Source organism: Cheilinus undulatus, linkage group 19 (genome assembly GCF_018320785.1).
Source record: "Cheilinus undulatus linkage group 19, ASM1832078v1, whole genome shotgun sequence".
NCBI lineage: Eukaryota > Metazoa > Chordata > Actinopteri > Labriformes > Labridae > Cheilinus > Cheilinus undulatus.
In genome coordinates, this window is record NC_054883.1 from 7307556 (window position 1) to 7326847 (window position 19292).

Sequence of the window (19292 nt, forward strand, 5' to 3'; positions counted from 1 at the left end):
TGTCTTTTTTCTAAATAGCTTTCAGCTATTTCTTAATGCTCTGGTTTTAACTATAAACAGCACAATAAGTCGGCTTTTCTCTAAATGTTGCTTTCTAAATAAACATTCATTGTCTTGCCATATAACCTGGACTCAAAAGACGCCTACTCTGGGGCTTTTATATGACAGTAAACTAAGTTTCAGGGGGAAAGTATCATGTTTTCAGATTTAATTCACTGAATCTGAGTCACATGAAAATGCATCCTGTTCTTTATTCTGTTCTGTTTGGTTGAGTCACCTTCCTGCTAATGAGCTCAGTTCTCCTTTATCCGTTTCTTGCTTTGTCATGTTCACACCCGTCTTTTTAATGGCTCACCTGCTGCTTAGAGGACAAATCTTTTATTTAAACCTTACCTTCCCTACTTTTGTACTTTATATGAGGGTTATTTCTGACAAAGTTAAATGTGTTCAGTGCATGGAGAGTGTGAGAAAAGGTGTTATGTTTTCCATCAGTCCTCCACTCAGGTTGCTTTAATTTGGCTGCCTCAGTATGACCACAGTGACCCCTGCTGGTGGCTTTCTGCCATTAAGGGCAGATCCACATGTTAAACATGTATAATGGATAGCTCTTTTCATTCTCACATTCCTGAAATGTTTTTTAAGTTTACAATAATGTCCCTTTGTAACTTTATGTTATAGCCCACCGATTGTTTTTACTTAGAGCGACTGACTTATAAGTGTGTTTGAAAATCAGCCACCTTCAGGGATTAGATGGATATGTTTAGTCATTAATCCTACATCATCCTGTCCGTGCAGCAGTGGGGGTTTTGATAACATTAACTGATTGTTCCACAGGTGGAACACCTCACTGTGGACATAGTTGGCCAAACCACCTGATTCTGTGCCCTCTAACTAGAAAAAAAATGAAAAAGTACCTCTTTTAAGTACCTCTGAATAGGCAAAATTTGATGAAGTGCCCTCTTGAGTGCCCTCAAAATAAACAAAATTTGGTTAAGTTACCTCTTCAGTGCCCTCTAAGTGGACAACATTTGGTAAAGTGCCCTGAAAATAGAAAAATGGTAAGTAAATCTCTTAAGTGTGCTCTTAATAGCCAAAAGCTGAAAAATTGCCTCTTTAGTGCCTTCAGAGTGACCTCTTAGTAAGCAGAATTTTGCAATGTGCACTTCTGAGTGCCCTTTAAGTAGACAAAATTTGGTAGAGTACCCTCTTAAGTGCCTTTTTATCTGCCCTCTGATTAGACAAAAATTGACATAATGCCTCTTAAGTTCCCTCTTAATAGACAATATTTGATAAAGTAACTTCTTAAGTGCCCACTAAGTGGACAACATACGGTAAAGTGCCCTCAAAATAAACAAAATTTGGTAAGGTAATCTCTTGCGTGTGCTCTTAATAGCCAAAAATTGACAAATTGCCTCTTAAGTGCTTTCGAAGTGACCTCGTGGAAGACAAAATTTTGCAAAGTGCACTTTTGAGTGCCCTTTAAATAGATAAAATTTGGTTAAGTACCCTCTTAAGTGCCTTCTAAGTGGACAAACATGACAAAGTTCTCTCATATGTACCAGACAAACAGACAAAAAATGAGGGAATAAGTTCCCTCTAAATAATACCCCTTCCTCCAGGGTTGTCTTCATTTTCATTGGCATCTTCCTTTGTGTATCTTTTAAAATCAATGACTAAATTGTTTCTAATTGCTGGTCTGTTTTTACAGGTGCATTAGGTATAGTCATAATAAAAAGTTCAAATCGTAACCAGGATTTCGAACAATTGCACTGTAATTCTTTTACAACTTTTAGATCAATGGTGCCCCACAGCACACAGTAGTTGCTCCTTTTTATTTATTTTTATCTTTTTGCCCTTTTTCCTTAAACATCCCATGTCTACCTCTGGTTACCATATAAATTATTTGTACGCCACTGATTCAGTGATAAACTTTGGAAAGCAAAAAGGCTCAAAATAAGTCCCAATCAGCATCACTAATGTAAACGTTAAATAAGTAACCATGTCAACCAGTGACTTTCAGCCAAATGCATCTGCAGTTGTTGTAGTTACAAGAGATGTTGAATATATTCTCCTTCCAATGCCTCTTTATTCAGTTTTCCGTTACACAACGAATCCTACAGGATTTTCTTTTCTTTTTTTTACATTTTAACCAAAAAATTACCAGAAAATAAACCAGGCACAATTGCCAGGACTTTTAAAGTAAAAAAACATCTGCTGTATGGATGACAGGCACAGACGCATGGGCTGAAAGTCTCCAGTTGTCATGGTCAACTGATAAACCACAACACCGGAATGAGACTTTGACCATTTATTCACATTTTATAATAATAATAATAATAATAATAATAATAATAATAATAATTAAATTTTTAAACAGCACATCAAAAGAGCCCAGGTGGCACTTTATAAGAACCCAACAACATATAATATGAAGCTTAGAAGCTAATCATAGAAACCCAGAATAACGTAGAGGAACCCAAGCAACACAACTTAACTGCATAGATAGAGACCTAGGGACCAGAGGGATGATAAAACACATAGGATATTAAGAAGAGACGGGAAAACGTTTAAAAAACACACAAAATAAATAGATAAGAGCATTAAAATAGAGATAGAGATTATAGCATATGCAAAATATCAGCAAGTTATTATTATCATTATAGAAATTATAATTATCATCATTATTTTATCTATTAAGGAGGGTGGAGGAAAAAGAGAAAAAGAAGAGTTGAAGATTTTTACAATACATCAGTTAAAAGCAAGTCTATGAAAATACGTTTAAAGAGTGATTTGAAGGGTGTAACCGATTCTGCAGTCAGTTCTTTCTGAGCACGTGAGTGTTGCTAAAGTGTTTTATTTTGGCATTAATTTTTAACGTTTTTCGGGGTTAAAACAAATGTAGGCACATATTAGACGCCTCTAAGCGTTCAGAAAAGCCAATGAAATTGCGACTAATTCTGTACCTTTCGGCTTTCCATACACAGCTCCTCTCCGCGGTGATGATAGGCTGGTCTGTTGTTGATATGCTGTCAATCTACAAGTCAAAGGGGGAGAGGTCAGTTTTGCTAGCAAAGAAGGCTGCGTACAAGGACTGGAAGTCACTAAAGTTGCTCATTAATACAGTCACACGTTCATTTCCCTCGGTTAACGTTGTAACAACAGCATGAGCTCCTCTTCCTCTCCGGTAAGCTGCGAATAACCGGGTGTAACTATCAGCGTCGAAGCGACTGTAGCTTTAGCCTCGACGTGGTTTTCATTCAGCTAATGTTAGCCTTCATGCTAACGTTGTTTGTTGACAGTCTGTCCGGCTGCACTAAAGGCGTAACAACGTACCTAGCGTTAGCTTTAGACTAGCCTTTTATCTGTAATTTAGCTTTAAGTTGCTGACGTTAATGTGAATATATGCATTAATGTAAAACAGACCTGTTAAAAACTTTGAAACTAATGTTAACATTGAAATGTAAAGTTGAAAGTGAAAACTACGCAGCGTGTCAGACGAATGACAAGCGAAAATATAAATAAATAAATAAATCCTTCATGATTGAACTAATCTTTTGATATTGATCAGCAGTATTAAACGTTGGAAGTTAAAATAACAACAAATGTTCACCAAATAAGCCTTATGGATATTTTTACAGATTCATAATAAAATTTTAATAGTGTAGGACCAAATTAACTCAATGTTTGTGTTTGAACACAGATATTTTATTGTTATGGTGCATATTTAAATAATAAATCACTGCAGCAAGCAGAAATAAATCTTAATAACAAATGTATAATATTATGAGCAAGCATACTAAAGGAAAAATAGTTTCAAAGCATGGGCAAAATACAAAAGATTACTTTGGTTTTAGTGCAATTCTCCCATCATCTGTGCTTAAATTATGAATGTAAGTCACAATAACTTAATTCTTATGGCGCTATTTTAAAATGAGGGTTTACAAAGTGCTTCGACATACAGAAAAACAAAGCAGAAGAACCCAAACAGGAGATAAAGACAGCAAAACAACATAGCCGAAGACACCCAAACAACATCAAGGAACACTCAAAGTAGGGGAAACAGAACAAACAAAACCAAACCTATATATGAAACCCAAACAACATCATTACCCAGACTTCTTGAGGTGTCATTAGTACTAAAACATCCAAGACATCACATGAACTATAATATAATAGCTAAAAAAATCCCAAGTCGTCATAGTGTGAGATTGATATTGGATATGAATCATTTAAATGACTGGAACTTGCATTGATTGATTGTGCATTGTGAATTTGACATCCTTACAGCACACTGCAAATCAAATTTAGAAGTAATACCGATGGAATATAGAAAGAAAGCTTTTAACACATATATTTAAGTTAGTTTAGTTGTTAGAAAACAATGATAAAAGTGAAACCTTGATCAAATGAAGACTTACAAGCCATTTCATAAGATAAACGATAATATGAGTTGGACAAATCAAGCCAAAGGTAGCTATTCACAAAATCACTCAAAATGAAGAAACAATAACAAATTTATTGATCAAACTTTGTATGTACGCCTTTTTGATGTCTGGTTGATTTGCTTACTTTTTAGACTATCGGGGAGTTATTCCTCATCCTCAGTGAGATGGGTTTCACAGAGGAACAGATCCAGTCAGCTGTTCAGGCGGGGAATTTTTCTGTGGCAGATGCAGCTGAATGGTGAGCCGCCTCTGTCCTTTTCTTAAGTCCTGTAGAGTTAGCATTCATTAAATGGGGATATAATTCCTTTTCACTTCCTTTCAAAGCCACTCTTTTCTCTGCATTACATCTCAGTTCTTCTGTCATATGTGTATAGGCTCGTACAAGGCCAGTTTCCGCGACACACATTGGTCAAGCAGTCGTCACAGCCAGCTGACACTGCATTTTCAGCTTTCAACCCACCCAAAGAGGCAGCTGGCACTTCAGAGATGCATACATCCTCTGACAGCAAAGGTAAAAACCAAGTACTCAGCACCTAAAGAGAGCCACATAAAGTTTTAACCAGTATTGTAAGATCTTGCAAACAGTCTTTCTAATTATGTCAGAAATAAGTAGGTGCTACATAAAGCTTTTGTTTTGTCATCCTGGGGGATTTACTCTGAACAGCATCCCCTTCCTTGGTGCTGAGGCCATCACAGTCATGCAACCTGTCCCCAGAGCCTCTGCCAGTGGAGTCCCGCATAAAACAGGACAAGAGTGACTTTGAGGAGCAACAGAGACAACGTGTTGCTCAGGAGGCAAGAGCAGAGAGAAGGCAAAAGAAACAGGTGAGTTCTGCTAAGGAGAGCCAAAAAGTTGAGTTTTTTTATCACACAGAAAATTTGGTCTTGTTTTGTTCTTTCTGATCTGTGATCTCAGAACATCTTGTCCTATTTTTGTTTGTCTGCCAGGAACGTGAGTTGGTTTTAAAACGAATAGCTGAGGATCGAAGGAGCCTGCAGCAAAAGCTTCAGACTAATGCAGCCGCAGAGGCATCTCCCCCCAGTGGGCAGGGGCAAAAGCTTGGAGGAAGAGTCCAGACTAATGTGGATAACAACTGCGTCTTAATGGTGACGATTTATTTTATTATGTAAGAATTAGACACAGTTGTACCAAAGAATTTCACTTGTTTTAACCTCATGTTTTCTGCTGTAGATTCGGCTACCATCCGGAGAATCCATGCGTGAACGCTTCCCAGCTGATGCTCCTTTACGTAGCGTCGTGGAGCACATCACTGGACGTCACCCCTCCTTGCCATCCTTTTCTCTCCTCCAGGGTTTCCCACGAAAACGCTTCGGAGAGGCAGAGCTCGCTTGTTCGTTACGCTCTCTTGGCCTCACACCCAACGCTGCACTTTGTATTCAGACCACGCCTCCAGAGACACCTCAGGATGCACAGAGTCCTGCAGATCCTCCTTCAGCAGCACAGAATGAAGCCACTCCATGTGTTGTGCCCCCTCAGCCTCACATTCCCGTCCTGGAGCGGGCAGGAAGGCAGGACCTTGTTCCCCCTCTTCCACTACCGAACCAGCTGTGGGAGGAGGCGGTGAATTATGCAGGGATACCTGGAGTAGGTCCATCTCTGTCAGGGCCATCTCACTTTTGGGGTGAGTATAAACCACTGAAAGAATATCCTACATTTAGTATGACTTTTTAAAGTAGTTGCTTAACCCCACGAATAGAAACTTATTCATCAAAGCTTAAATGTTGTTGGGGCATTAGAAAGCCTAGAGATTCTGTTGTATGCCTTGTGTAGAGAGCTTATAGTCCTTGATAGGTTTGACTCTAACCCTTGACACTTGGTACTTGTTATTCTCTGGTATCTCATCTCTTTTCTCTCTCTATCCACTGCCTAGTCCTCTGAAATAAGGCTTGAAAAGTTCAAACGAATTGTACTGAGAGGAGGCCTGATTGTTGTGCTGCTGTAATGTTTTAAAACCAACACAAGTTATTTATTTGTTGAAAAGTGGGATCTTTTATTAGTTTTTAGATGTATAACACACCTTCTGAATTCAGATATTTGACAATTATCTCCCAAGTGTCACTGAACTTGGAATCTTTGTGATTTCTTGATGATGCAGCAATAGTATATGGTCTTATGTTGTGACACCATTTAATCATTTTAACTGTACTTGTGCTTAGGTTGTCAAAGTTTGAGACTTTGATCCTTTTTCAATACCCCATGCTTGCAATGATGCAAGAAAAAAGTACCAAAGTTATGAATGAAAATGCAGATATCCGGTCATATTGTCAATCCAAAGCAGCCGTTGGTAAAAGAGATAGACAGCACAACAGTGGTCGATCTACATTAAAGGCCAGCTCAGACCGCAGGATTTATTTTTCTGTTATCAACAGCATTATGTCAGACTATGCAACAAAACTCTTGCCCCGTCTTGAATGACTGACTAGCCACACTACAAAGATAAGAGTAGAAGCCATCCTATTGGTAGGCGTCAGGATGCATGTCATTGACATCAGGTCAGGGTGTCAAACTAGACGACAATACAGGAAAAATTCTGACATGCTAGTCTTGTTGAATAGTGGTTGGTGGGCATCTTGGACACGTAAAATTATGTCACACTAATTTAACAAGTTTTAACGATGAGCTCCGATGTTGCAGTTGGGCCAGGCTGAATTTGTGTACTCTGAGCTGGCCATAAGATTAAGTAGCAAGAGTGAACGCTGTTGTTCACAAAGTGGTGATAAAGAAAAAAAAAAAATTCTGATTGTATTAGTGATTCTGTTCCAAAGACCTTTTTAAAAAACACCTCTGCACAAACATACAGGATGGTGCAGAATATTGCTTGCTGCTGAAGTTAGAAGCTACTACACCATTAACTGCAGGAAAAAAAATAAAGTCTTTTAAGCATCTTTTAAAAATTCACAAGTTAATATTAGTATCTACTGCATACAGAAAGAGAACAAGGGGCAATGACCTGATGTCAACTGATGACTTGTCTTCTTGTTTTCTGTAAGTCTTGACTGTGAGCTTCAATGACACATACACTCTTAAAATGTCATAAATAAGGAAATTAGAAAGTACAGACAACAGGCAGAATAGATACACACTTCCCTTGGATCATTAATGATAAATTAGATGAAGTATTTTATTTTGGATATGCATTATTTTTAGAAAAAATCTTGATTTTTACTTTCATTACTACTGACAATGTGCCTAACTGTGGTATGTGTGGTATGTTGCTATTATGCAGATTGTAAATCAAGAAATAAAAACAAAATTTACCAGTTTGGGTTGCCCAGAAGGTCAGTTTTCACTGCTTTTATTCATTTTTACTTGCATTGTATCTGGACTCAAGATTCTGGTGTTGTGACAAGTAAATTGTTTATTTCTTTGAACAGTTTGTGATTGTATATTGTTTCAAATACAAAAAGGAACTCTGAGCCTTTGTTAAAATGCATAAAAGGCCCATTAGAATGACTGCATATTAAACCTGCTTCATCATTGCAGTTGCAACACCAGAATTTCTAAATTCACCAAGAATTATCTCAAAATCCAACAGTGTGCTTACTGAATCTTCAGTTTGTCTTTCTTAAGTAACATCTTAGGTCTGGATCTGCTAATGTTTTGACTAAGTGAAGCTACTGTAAACCTAACTTTACCTTTGAATCAAAGTACCTCTTATGTCTTTGTGTTTGCACTGGAATTTTAACCAGCAGAGTTTTAGTCTTTGAAAATGGTCCAACTATATGAATCACCTACCACGGCTATGGAGAAAATACTGTAAATGAGCTTTTACTTTTAAAATACTTCCTTTGACTTTTCAGCTTTACAGGCTGACTTATTTCACGATAATCCCATTCTTGAATTTTAATGAAACTGTAATGAAATAGCTTTTTGAGATTTTGACATTTCTGGTGCTGTTCTACAGGGCGAGGTCAGAGGTTGGTTCCTGGCGATGCAGAAGACATGGCTAACGTAGAGGCCGATGAAGAACAAGAAGGAGAAGATGAACCACCTTACATGCTTAACGGTATAGCTCCATGTGTTCAGGGTCATTGCGGACACCTCATCCCTTTTTTGACCTACATTATGGTAGCCCCTCCCCTTTTTTCCCCACTTCCTCCCTCCTGTGTCTCAGTTTCTTCATCCACATAGAACTTTTTGTTCTCCCATGCCAGAAACGGATGACCCGGCTTCCTCCTTTCAGCTGTTGGAGTAGCTTTCATTCAGTTTCATGCTCACATGTTGCATAAGTTCCACAGACCGACTGGCCTTGTAATGAGTGTCATATGTAAGAAAGATTAGGGTTAGGAAATATGTAGGTGAATGCCCTGTTCTGACAAACATATTGCACACGTGTCTGAACTACTAAACTGAGCTCTGACCAGTGTGAACTGTTCTCCTAGTGCTTACAGCAGCTTGACAAATGAGATCCAGCCTCTCAGAGCATGTGGTTCAGATATAGTATTCTGATTGTGTGCCAGAGCAGACAGTTGAAAGAGCTGAATCATAGTTGAAGCTAGAAAAAGGAGGATCAACCATGATGCTGATCAGAGGTGGGGTACTGAATGAGTGATTTGTTTTTTTTTTACTTTTGAGACAAGAGAAGTGATATGAGTAATAATTTACATTTATACATGCTGTTTTTTATATATTTGATTTCCAGTATGGTTATTTTAGAATACCTTTCTCACTTGTGTAAATCTTCACAGGAATGCCGAGGCTGCCTTTCTTTCCAGAGAACAGGTTTCGTGGAGAGTTTGAGCCAAGGCACCACTGGCCAGAGCAAGGCAATCGACTCAGGTAAGTGTCTGGACAGAGTGGAAGCAATGCAATCTGAGACCTATAATGCATACGTGTTAAAACTGTTTAAATATGTTTTCCTGCACTATCATGATAGAGTGATAGTTAGATAGGCATTTTTTGTCTGAGCATAAAATAATCTAATCAAACTTTGTTTGGCAGCAATCCTGCAGAGCAGCAGATCTTTTAAAATATTAAAATGTAAATGTATTTGTAGCTATGCATATGTAAAAACAAATTTGTGCAAGTGGCTCAGTCTGTAAGGAATATGGCTGGGAACTGGAGGGCTGCTGGTCCAAGTTGTAGTTGGATCACGTCTGGTAGCTGGACAGGTGCCAGTGCACTCCCTACTTGTACTGCTGAGGTGCCCTTGAACAAGGCAGTAAACCCCTAACTGCTCAGGTCGTGCTCCTTTCAGGCAGCAGCCCCTTCCTCTACTTTCTCTTGATTAGTGCATGTCCATGGGACTCCTGTTTCTGAATCTGCATGCATTTCACTCTATGTGTCTGCAGCATGTTCAACACTAGAGTGGAAAAAAATTATTTTACCTAGGATAGAAGGATAAATGAAATATTTCTTCTTGTTCTTTAGATAAAGAGTGGAATAACTATAAACAACAGAAAGACTTGAGGTGAGGTGATGAAATCTTAAAAGTGTTGAAAAGATTTGTCAGCAGGTATTTGAGAGTGATTCTGACGCTGAGCAAGAAGCACTGCTGCTAAGGACTCTCAGTGGGTTTACAGTCAGGATGTGCTGTATTAAAGTAGAAATTGTTACTAATTTGAGTCACATTTTCTAAGCCGGGGTAGCATGGCGGCACAGGGGTTAGCGCTGTTGCCTCACAGCAAGAAGGTCCCCGGGTCGCTTCCAGGTCAGGGCCTTTCTGTGCGGAGTTTGCATGTAGGTGTGAATGTGAGTGTGCCTGGTTGTCTCTATGTCAGCCCTGCGATTGACTGGCAACCAGTCCAGGGTGTACCCCTCACCCAATGACAGCTGGGATAGGCTCCAGCCCCCCTGTGACCCCCAATGGGATAAGCGGTATAGAAAATGGATAGATGGATTTTTTACGCTAAAATGCCAGATGTTGGCTGTTACTAGTATAGATCAGAGATGGGCAACTCTGGTTACTGAGAGGGCCTCTTTTTTTGCATTAGATAACGTCCAGATTGTTGCAGACTGTACAAAACTCTCAATGTAACAATTATAATAACTTTAAATTTGACAAAATGAACAAAAATATCCCTACATTGTGCAAATGCAAATAATAATACTTAATTAAATCATATGGACATGGAATTTAAGCCAAAAAAAGTTTTTTAGTCAATGAACATAAATGTTATGGTTATTATTATTGAATTGTTTTTATTGGTTTTCAGAACATCAAGAAAAGACCTCCCCGCAAAGTTCTTTATGTTTAAGTGTATACATTATTATAAGACTCCAGGAATGACTGCTTTATTTTGTAGATTTCATTAACCAGCCCTTGAGTCAAATATCTAATCTTTTCCAGCTGCAAATCAGCCATGACAACACTGACCAAGCAGCTATACAGAGGGAGCAAGTTAGACTTCCAGTTAAACAAGATGAGGCGTCTTGCAAGTTATGATCTAAATGCCAAAGTGTGAGATTGAGCTCGGGAGATACCCAGATCTCTCCAGGCTCCAGGCTGATGGTGTTGTAACACATGTACAAAGGTATTGCTCCAAAAATGTCTTATCCTTGGGCATGCCCAAAATGAGTGGAAAAGAGTTGCGGGGTCCTGATTACACCACTGACAGGTTTAATCAAATTCAGGAAAGAGTTGTGTGAGTATAGACCTTGACATGTGGAGCCTGTGAAGCATTTTGAACTGAATAACATGTCTGACACGTGTGGAGGCTGAGTGGACTCCCTCTGTGACTATCCTCAGGATTCATACAAAATCCTCTCACCAAAGTCCTCATGTTAATGGTTATCTTTGCATGTTTTACTTGCATATCTAGGTTTTTGGATTGACAATGAAAGCCAATTAGATCTCTAGCCTTTGCTAACATACGCAAGTAATCAAAGATAATTATAGAAATTTTTCTATTTGTCATGTTTTGATGGCAGATTTTATCATGTTTCTAGATATTTGAAATTAACTTGAAGACCACAGTGAGTCAAAAGGAGGGTGGCATATGGCCCCTGGGCTGCTGTTGCCCATAACTGTTGTAGATTGTGCGATTATTGCTACCTTAAATGCACTTGAAATTAATAAATCAGCAGTGGCTTGTTGGATGGTTGCAGTCATTATGGAGGCCAAAACAGATCATATGTAACAAATGGGAAGTTCCAGAGTGTTTTGAGTTCAAGTCTCTTCTCATTAATTTTTTGTAAGTGAAAACAAGGACATGTGTTATGAGTAAAGACCAAGTATCAATTATTTCATGTCTTTTGATGCACAGTGTTATAGTCATGAATTTTGTATTATTTTGTATGTAGAGCTGCTCATTGTGTGTCAGAAACTTAGTTAACTTTGCTGCTTCCTGCCTTTGCCACTCTTAAAAAAACATTTCTAATCCAAACTAGCTTTTCCTGGTTAGATAATTTTTAAAAAGAGCCAGTGAAGAGTAACGTGTCAAAGAGATTTGTGTCTTAATGTGTTTTCAGGGAGGCTAATGAAGACAACCCAGCAGAGCCTGAAGATGCAGGAGGTCGGGTGGCTCCTGTTGCTGCAGGTCAGGCTGCAGTAGAGCGTCTCCAGAGGGCTGCTCAGCAAGAAGACCCCCGTGCCTCCCAGGGACAACCATCCCCCCCTAAAAAACCATTCAGGACACCCAGCGTGCCGTCCTTATGTGCCTTGGCCACCCGCGCCACTGTCCACCTCATGACTGGTAAGGAATGGTGTAAAACATTCAGCCAGAGTCGCTGATTTTTCAGGAGATATGTTCATCACTTTGTTTACTTTCTGTGGTCCAAATGGTAGATTCTGCAACACTGCATGCTTAAAACGATACAGTTTCTGTTAAGTTAATCATCAATAGTGTTAAAAAAACTTAACATCTTCAGTCATATTTTAACAAGAAGCAGCTGCAGGCAAAAGAAAGCATTGCTAATGTGTTGTAGTATTTAGATAGTGCGGGAGTTTGCCTGCAATTGTTGTTAGTTACTCACAAAACAAATGAACAAATAATGGTATCTATGACTTCCATTTTTGTCGCTGAGTTATTAAAACAGATATTGATATTGTTTGATTTGTACTAGAGCTGTATAGATTGTTGAAGTCTTTTAATAACCTTATTGTCATGTGTCAGCTCCCAGCATGCAGTACAGCAGCAGCCTGGCAGGCCTCACCCCGGAGCTCGCAGAGCTTCTGCTCAACCACATGTCCCGTGAGAGACTCCTACGTCCACGCACCTTGGAGCTCTTCTTTGGTTGCCCGTTGCAGAAGTTTGTCCTTAACTGCTACCCATACTCCACCAATGAGCTCCTGCGGCAGTTACGAGCCTTCACAGCACTGAAGCACCTCAGCCTGGTCAACTCACCTCTCATCACAGGTACAGACTTTGACCCAGGATGGAGTTTTACTGCATTTAGTAAATACTAATTTTGTTAGCCTTTTATTGATTTCTATGTGAAGTCTTTTAAATCTCCCTTGATTCCTCAGATTCTGGGCTTTCAATTCTGTCCAGCCTGGTCAAACTCCAGTACCTCAACCTTGCTTCCTGTAGCAAACTCACCGACTCCTGCCTGCAGCAAATCACAGGTTAGGCTCCCCAGAAACTAAATTGCAACAACGATAAGCCTTCAGACTGTTATTAGAGAGAAAATAGGTTGCATAACACCACTTGTAGGAATTTACAATTATGTGCAAGACTGCCAGATCCTTGCATAAGCTGCTCTGTTAAGTACAGCACTTGTTCTCTGTACTACATGAATTTTCCTTTGATCTGTTCTTCCTTGTGTCTGTACTTCTAAGGTTTAAAGAGCCTGTGTTACCTGTCCTTGGACCAGACCAAAGTGACCGATGCAGGGATGGTACTTTATCTCCAGTCAGCTCCGTCCAGCCTCTCTCAGCTCAGCCTGAACCAGACAGCTGTGACTGAGGCCACATTGGTGGTCCTTCCCACCAGCGTGCCGCAACTACGGCTCCTCAGCATCAAGCAGACTAAGGTACTTCAGCTCCTGAAAAATGAATCATGGCATTGTTTTTTGTCCAAGTACTATTAATTTTTCCCTTGTCTGACAGGTGAAGGATGTTTCAGCTTTGGCACAGCTGTCCAGTCTGCAGACTCTCAACCTGGATGGGACAGGTGTGACAGAAAGTTCTCTGGAGCATCTTGCCACCCACCCTGCCCTGTCTTCCCTCAGTTTGGCAGGAATTTCTGTAGAGGATGGCAATCAAGCCCTGCAGATCATCTCAGGTTTGTGAATTGAGCTGAACAACAACTGCGCAGAGAGGGAGAAAGTACATGTAATGTTTCCTTGAGTGCAGTGAAACAGAAATGATCCAACCCTGTTGTCAATATGGTTTTGAAAGAGGTTTGCTTTTCCTTTCTCAGGTCTACGGTTGACTCACCTGACCCTCCCTGGACGTCACTCTGTGACCGATAATGGGTTGTCTTTCCTGTCCAGACTGTGTCTGCTGTCAGAGCTAGACCTGACAGACTACACTCAGGTCACAGACCTGGGAGTCAGCCAGCTCTCCACCATGAACAGGTAAATGACATCACTGTCCTGTTGTTGTTGTACAGTGCCGTGAAAAAGTATTTACCCCTTTCTGATTCCTGACTTTTTTGCATATTTATCACACTTAAGTGTTTCGGATCATCAAACCAATTTTTATATTTCACAAGGACAACCCAAATAAATAGAAAATGCAGTTTCTACATGATGGTTTTGTTTATTAAGGGAAAAAATCCAAACCTATCTGGCCCAATGTGAAATAGTAATTGCCCCCTGAACCTAATAACTGATTGTGCCACCCTTGGCAGCAATAACTGAAATCAAGCGTTTGTGATAACTGGTGGTGAGTCTTTCTCATCGCTGTAGAGGAATTTGGCACACTCTTCTTTGCAGAATTGTTTTAACTCAGCCATATTGGAGGGTTTTTGAGTATGAGCTGCCCATTTAAGGTCACACCACAACATCTCAATTGGATTTAGGTCAAGACTTTGACTGGGACCTTTTCCAGACTGAGAGTTTTCAAGCACTTTGTTTCTCATTTGTTTCTAAATTTCTTTGGATCGTGGCATGATGCGTTTTTTTTGCTTGTGGATGCGCTTTTTGCTGTTGGCAAACTAAAGTTTCTAAAACTTTAGTACTTTTTGATAATATCCATCATCAAAATAACAGGTTTTATCATCTGATTCATGGTGTCAAAAAATACCAGAAATCAAACCTTCCTATTTACAGGAGCGTTTTATGTTTATTTTATTTAGACTGAAGAAGCTGTCACTCAGCAATACTCAGGTGACAGATGCGGGGCTTCCCTCCCTGCGCGGCCTTCAGGAGCTGCAGGAGCTCTGTTTGGACCGTACAGCAGTCACCAGCCGAGGAGTGGCTGAACTCATCGTCTGTCTGCCTCACCTCCAGGTGATTTAACCTCTTACTTTTGTTCTTTTCTCCATCTTCAAAGCTTAGTTAAAGGACTTGTGTTTTTTGTTTTTTTTTTCCAAACACTGAACAATTAACAACAGTTTTTTATTCAACCCACTGGTTTAGTTTTACACTGAACAGATCAAATAGAGCTACAGTACAGGGCCAAATAATTGAGGGTTTAAAAATGAAAAGCCTTTTTAATCCGTTAATATGAAAAGCCAAGCTCAAATATGAAGTTCAGAAAGGGGCTAGCCAGAGGATAAAGGTAATAACCCCTTTTGCAACATGATGTTCTGTGATGTATGAAGAGGATTTGTTTGTTAGTGATTCTTCAAAGGCGTAACACTTTTGAGCGTTTAAGCATTTAGAACTGTGCTCAGAACAGCTGCTTGGAGCTAAAAGAATGTTTTAAGTAATAACAGTTATGTGCAAATGATCAGAAATTGCTTTTTAATAAACAAAACCTCCATGTAAACGTCTTGAATCGACTGGGTTACACTATATAGGTAAATTATCTGAAATGATGCTGTGTTTTGCTGGTGTTAATACTGGTTTGCTGTTTTATAGGTGTTGGGATTGGCCAGCACTCAGGTGGGCGACACAGTTGTGAGGAGAGGTCTGATCCGTTGCAATCACCTGGTGAAGCTTAATCTCAGCCGTACACGGATCACAGATCACGGTGAGCTCCAGTTTTGAAACTTTCACCTCCTTTACCCCAGGAAACGAAACAAGGCTGTTATGGTGAAGTTATCTCTGCTGTTGTTTAACAGTGCTGTATGTAGTACAATACAATGCAATACAAGAACTATTTAGTTGATTTATTTAGTTTATTTAGTGAAGGATGTGCAGCTTATTTCTGTGCACATTGCCTAATTTATACTGATTCTTTACATTCTGTTAATAAGAAAAGGCTGTTTGGCATTTTTGACGGTGAATTTTACTAATGTCATTGGTGTGTTGTTCAAAGGCTACAGCTAGTCTGACTACGGTAGTGCGTTTGTAGTCAGAGCTGTATTGACTGCTCAGTCTTTGGTGTATACAGATAAAACAGGTTGAACTTTGTCTGTGAAAACCAGCTCCAAATACCAATATTGTAATGATTTATAGTCTTTATAAACAAATATCTGCATTAAAGCTGAGCTAAAAATTCGTTATATATCAAACTTAAAACTGCTCAACACTGTCTGGTATATAAATTTCTTCAGTACTTGAAACATCAGAAACTCCATTAAGATACAATTACATGTTTTTATATTTTCTAAAGGAAAGTCCAACTAAAGCTCTCCCTTTTACTTTTTACAAATTTGCATCAGTATTGTTTTATTCTAGCAAACTTAATTCTCCTTAATTGTGAGAAAATCCCTTTTAAAACGTTCTTTTTCAGGCTTCTACTGCTGAATAGAACACAGGTAAAGCTGTGGTATCTTAAATTCACTGTAATGAAGACTTGTCAGATGAACTGCACTTTTCCAGAGATTTAAAAAAAAAAAAAGAAGAAAGAAAAGACAGTCATTATATTGCTGACTTAACCCTCACACAGAAAAGGCAAATCTGCCTGGAAGTCATTTTAGTCATGCTGGCTAAATAAAAATTAGTGCTGCACAATTTGGTAATAATGAGTCATTGCAATTGTAATACTGCTTGCTTGGTTATCGAGGAGAATGCAATGAATAATAAAGACAGTTTTGATGTTTGTTTCTTAACTGAAAAGATCTAAACATATTAAGAAGCATAAAAAAACAAAACCAGAAGGGTGTACAATAATGCTTAACATTTAAAAACAGACATCTCTGTACGCACTTTTGTACCACTTTATAAAAATAATTACAGCCTTTTATGCAGTTATGCAACTGCAAAGCCTGACATTGTGATTGCAATTGCCATTAGAGTAACTGTGAAGCACTAAGGAAACTCCCCTCCATCCCAGAGGTTAAAAACTGCTGTGAACGTTATTTTTCAGAGGGCTATGTACATGAAGCACCATGTTTCCTCTAAGGTGAAACATTTCAGTCAGCGTTCAGAGTATCAAAACATGCTTCCCTTTTCCTTACAGTGTAAATGCAGCAAGTAGTGGTGGTGGCAGTGGTGTTATTACAGAGTTTTTACCCCTAAAATCTTCAATAACGGAATACCAAAATATCCAACACTCTGACAATGCATATAAAGTGAGTAGTGGTTTGATATGAAGCTACTGTCTCTTTGGAGCATTATTTGAAGGGGGATACAGATTGCCTCTGCTACCAGTTTGCATTTTAAAAGCATTTTTCAACAGTGCAGCATGTCTCAACTGAACGCTGGACTTTGGTGTCCCTATGGAGACATGTTGCTGCAAGGGCAGTTGCAATCTCATGGTTGGAGGCTGGCCAGCAAAGGGACCTTACTTGTGTAGATTTATCGTACTGCCTTAACCTAAAACTGAAAACTTCTCAGCCTGGGGAAGATGCTTTGGTGTTCCTCTTAAAAAAAACAGACTTTCATGTGCAGCAGCAAGCAAAAAAAAATCTCACTGGACAGGAATTAGTCTTTTATTTCTGATTTTTGATTTCTGATTATTTCTCTAGACTCCATTTGATTTTTTTTCTCTCTTGGGTTAACAGTTTCTCTCAATTTCTGTTTTCCTCAGGTCTGAAGTTTCTGAAACACATGCACCTGTCTCAGGTGAATCTGGATGGAACTGGTGTCAGCCTGATTGGTATCGCCAACCTCCTCTCTTTCACCAACATCAGCAGCATTCGGGCCAGCAACACTCACATCATTCCTCCTGACGACGTCTCAGACGAGGAGTGGGAAGCCCAGTGAGGATGGATACCCTTGCTTTGGTCCTTCCGTACTGATCCTGAACGCACCCCGGACTGCTGCGGTCCCCTTTCAGCCCCCTGAAGCATGCTGCTGCCAGGTTATTCTGACAAACAGCAGAACTGAAACACTCCTCCTAATTGCACTGTTTCAACTGCAGCTAGTGCCACTAATCGTCAATCACGCACGCTACCAAGTTGAAACCTTAAACGAGAGCCTTGTGTTAAAAGATTCAGGGCATTTAAAACGTTTACATATATTTATAACCAATCTGTATTTACCTGCATAAACAACAGAACTCCAACTACAGCTTTAAAGCTTTACCTGCAGCCTTAGAGGTCAGAGTTACCTGCAATTATCCATATTAGTAAGAGCATATTAAAAGATGGAGGTATAACTTAAACACAGCATGTATAATCAGACTTTAAAGCCTAACAGACTGCTAAGCTAAGAAATTAAAAGAAACCCTTAATAACAAAGTTTCATTTTGAATAAGAATGAAAAAATTATTTAAATAAGAAGACAGATGTCTTCTTTGTTGCTTGTTTTCAAATCTTACATTAAGCCAGTAACATTCATGCAATTTTGAATTCTCTTGAGGGTTAATTTTTGCTAATGCCAATCTCCTGATGATAATCGCAGTTATCTAAAATATTTGGCAATATAAATTCTAGTTTTTGTACAAGGAGCAAACACTCCTACAGTTGATGTCAGATGCCAGAGATAATCATCATCTTTACATTCAGTTCTAGAAGTTTCCTCCTCTTTTTGGCTGACAGATTCAGTTTCTGTTTTGATTGGCTTTAAATACATTTAATACTCATCCTACCACCATGACCAATAGTATTTCCATTTCTTAATTTAGGTGAAACACATAGCCGTAGTAATTCTTTGAAAACACCTCACTGAATGTCTAGGTATGCATTTTTTTTCGTGTTTTGAAGGTGTGACATTGGAAGAACACCAACTTGTCAAATTGAGAAATGTTTCTCAGGGAGGTTCTAACTTTGACATGAAATATCTAACCAGGATTAGATTGTGTAAGGTATGTTTCCACCAAACAGTCCGGTTCTGTTTGATCTGACGCAATTCTACTCTCAAAAGTTGGGAAATGCACCACAATAACCAGTCTGTACTGTCCTGCTTTGTATGACCTTTATGGAGTAAAGAGTAGCTATCTGCCCCAAAGGGTGGAGGCAGAAATACTAGCTTACACGCCCACCCACCAAATAAGGGTGCAGATGGCTATAGAAATGCTACCAAGATTAGGATGTATTTAACCTAACTGATCATTTGGTGGAGACGTACTAGTGGGTTGGTTTATTGTTGAAACTGGAAATTGTGTGAATATGAAAAAGATTGTTTAAATTGAAACTGTTGAGTAATATTTCCCCAAGTCATGGTGGAAAAAATGTGACAATGTAGATGCCATTTAGTTTTACATGAACACAGTTTGATGCCATGTGTATGGATGTTAGTTCACAGCAAACCAGGTCACCTTAAAACTCAATTTGCCCTTTTGATGCAGCTAATTTAGATCACAACAGACGTCCTTGTCCTATTTTGTGAGATTTAGTCATGCCAATAAGTATCCATGTTTTTGTCAGCCCAGCTACTGTCCGTTAAAAGGATTGGATAAGCAGTATAGACTGCAGTGTCATGGTTAGAGTATGGGTAGAAGCCATTAT

The 19292-nt window shown here is 39.1% G+C and overlaps 1 protein-coding gene across 2 annotated transcripts; it reads left to right on the plus strand.

Moving 5' to 3' along the window:
- The first annotated feature begins 3048 nt into the window (after positions 1-3048).
- Positions 3049-19289, plus strand: si:ch73-173p19.1. Of its 2 annotated transcripts, none has more exons than XM_041813838.1 (17): positions 3049-3184; positions 4577-4683; positions 4820-4956; positions 5110-5270; positions 5394-5552; positions 5638-6088; positions 8372-8473; positions 9156-9246; positions 11878-12101; positions 12522-12764; positions 12875-12973; positions 13187-13380; positions 13457-13631; positions 13770-13926; positions 14649-14802; positions 15376-15487; positions 17432-19289. In XM_041813838.1, exons 1-17 carry the CDS (start codon positions 3164-3166, stop codon positions 17605-17607), a joined length of 2763 nt encoding a protein of 920 aa, XP_041669772.1. In that variant the 5' UTR covers positions 3049-3163; the 3' UTR covers positions 17608-19289. The 2 variants fall into 2 exon arrangements, with proteins under 2 accessions (XP_041669772.1, XP_041669773.1); XM_041813839.1 differs by lacking the exon at positions 3049-3184 and adding an exon at positions 3235-4470.
- The last annotated feature ends 3 nt before the right edge of the window (positions 19290-19292 follow it).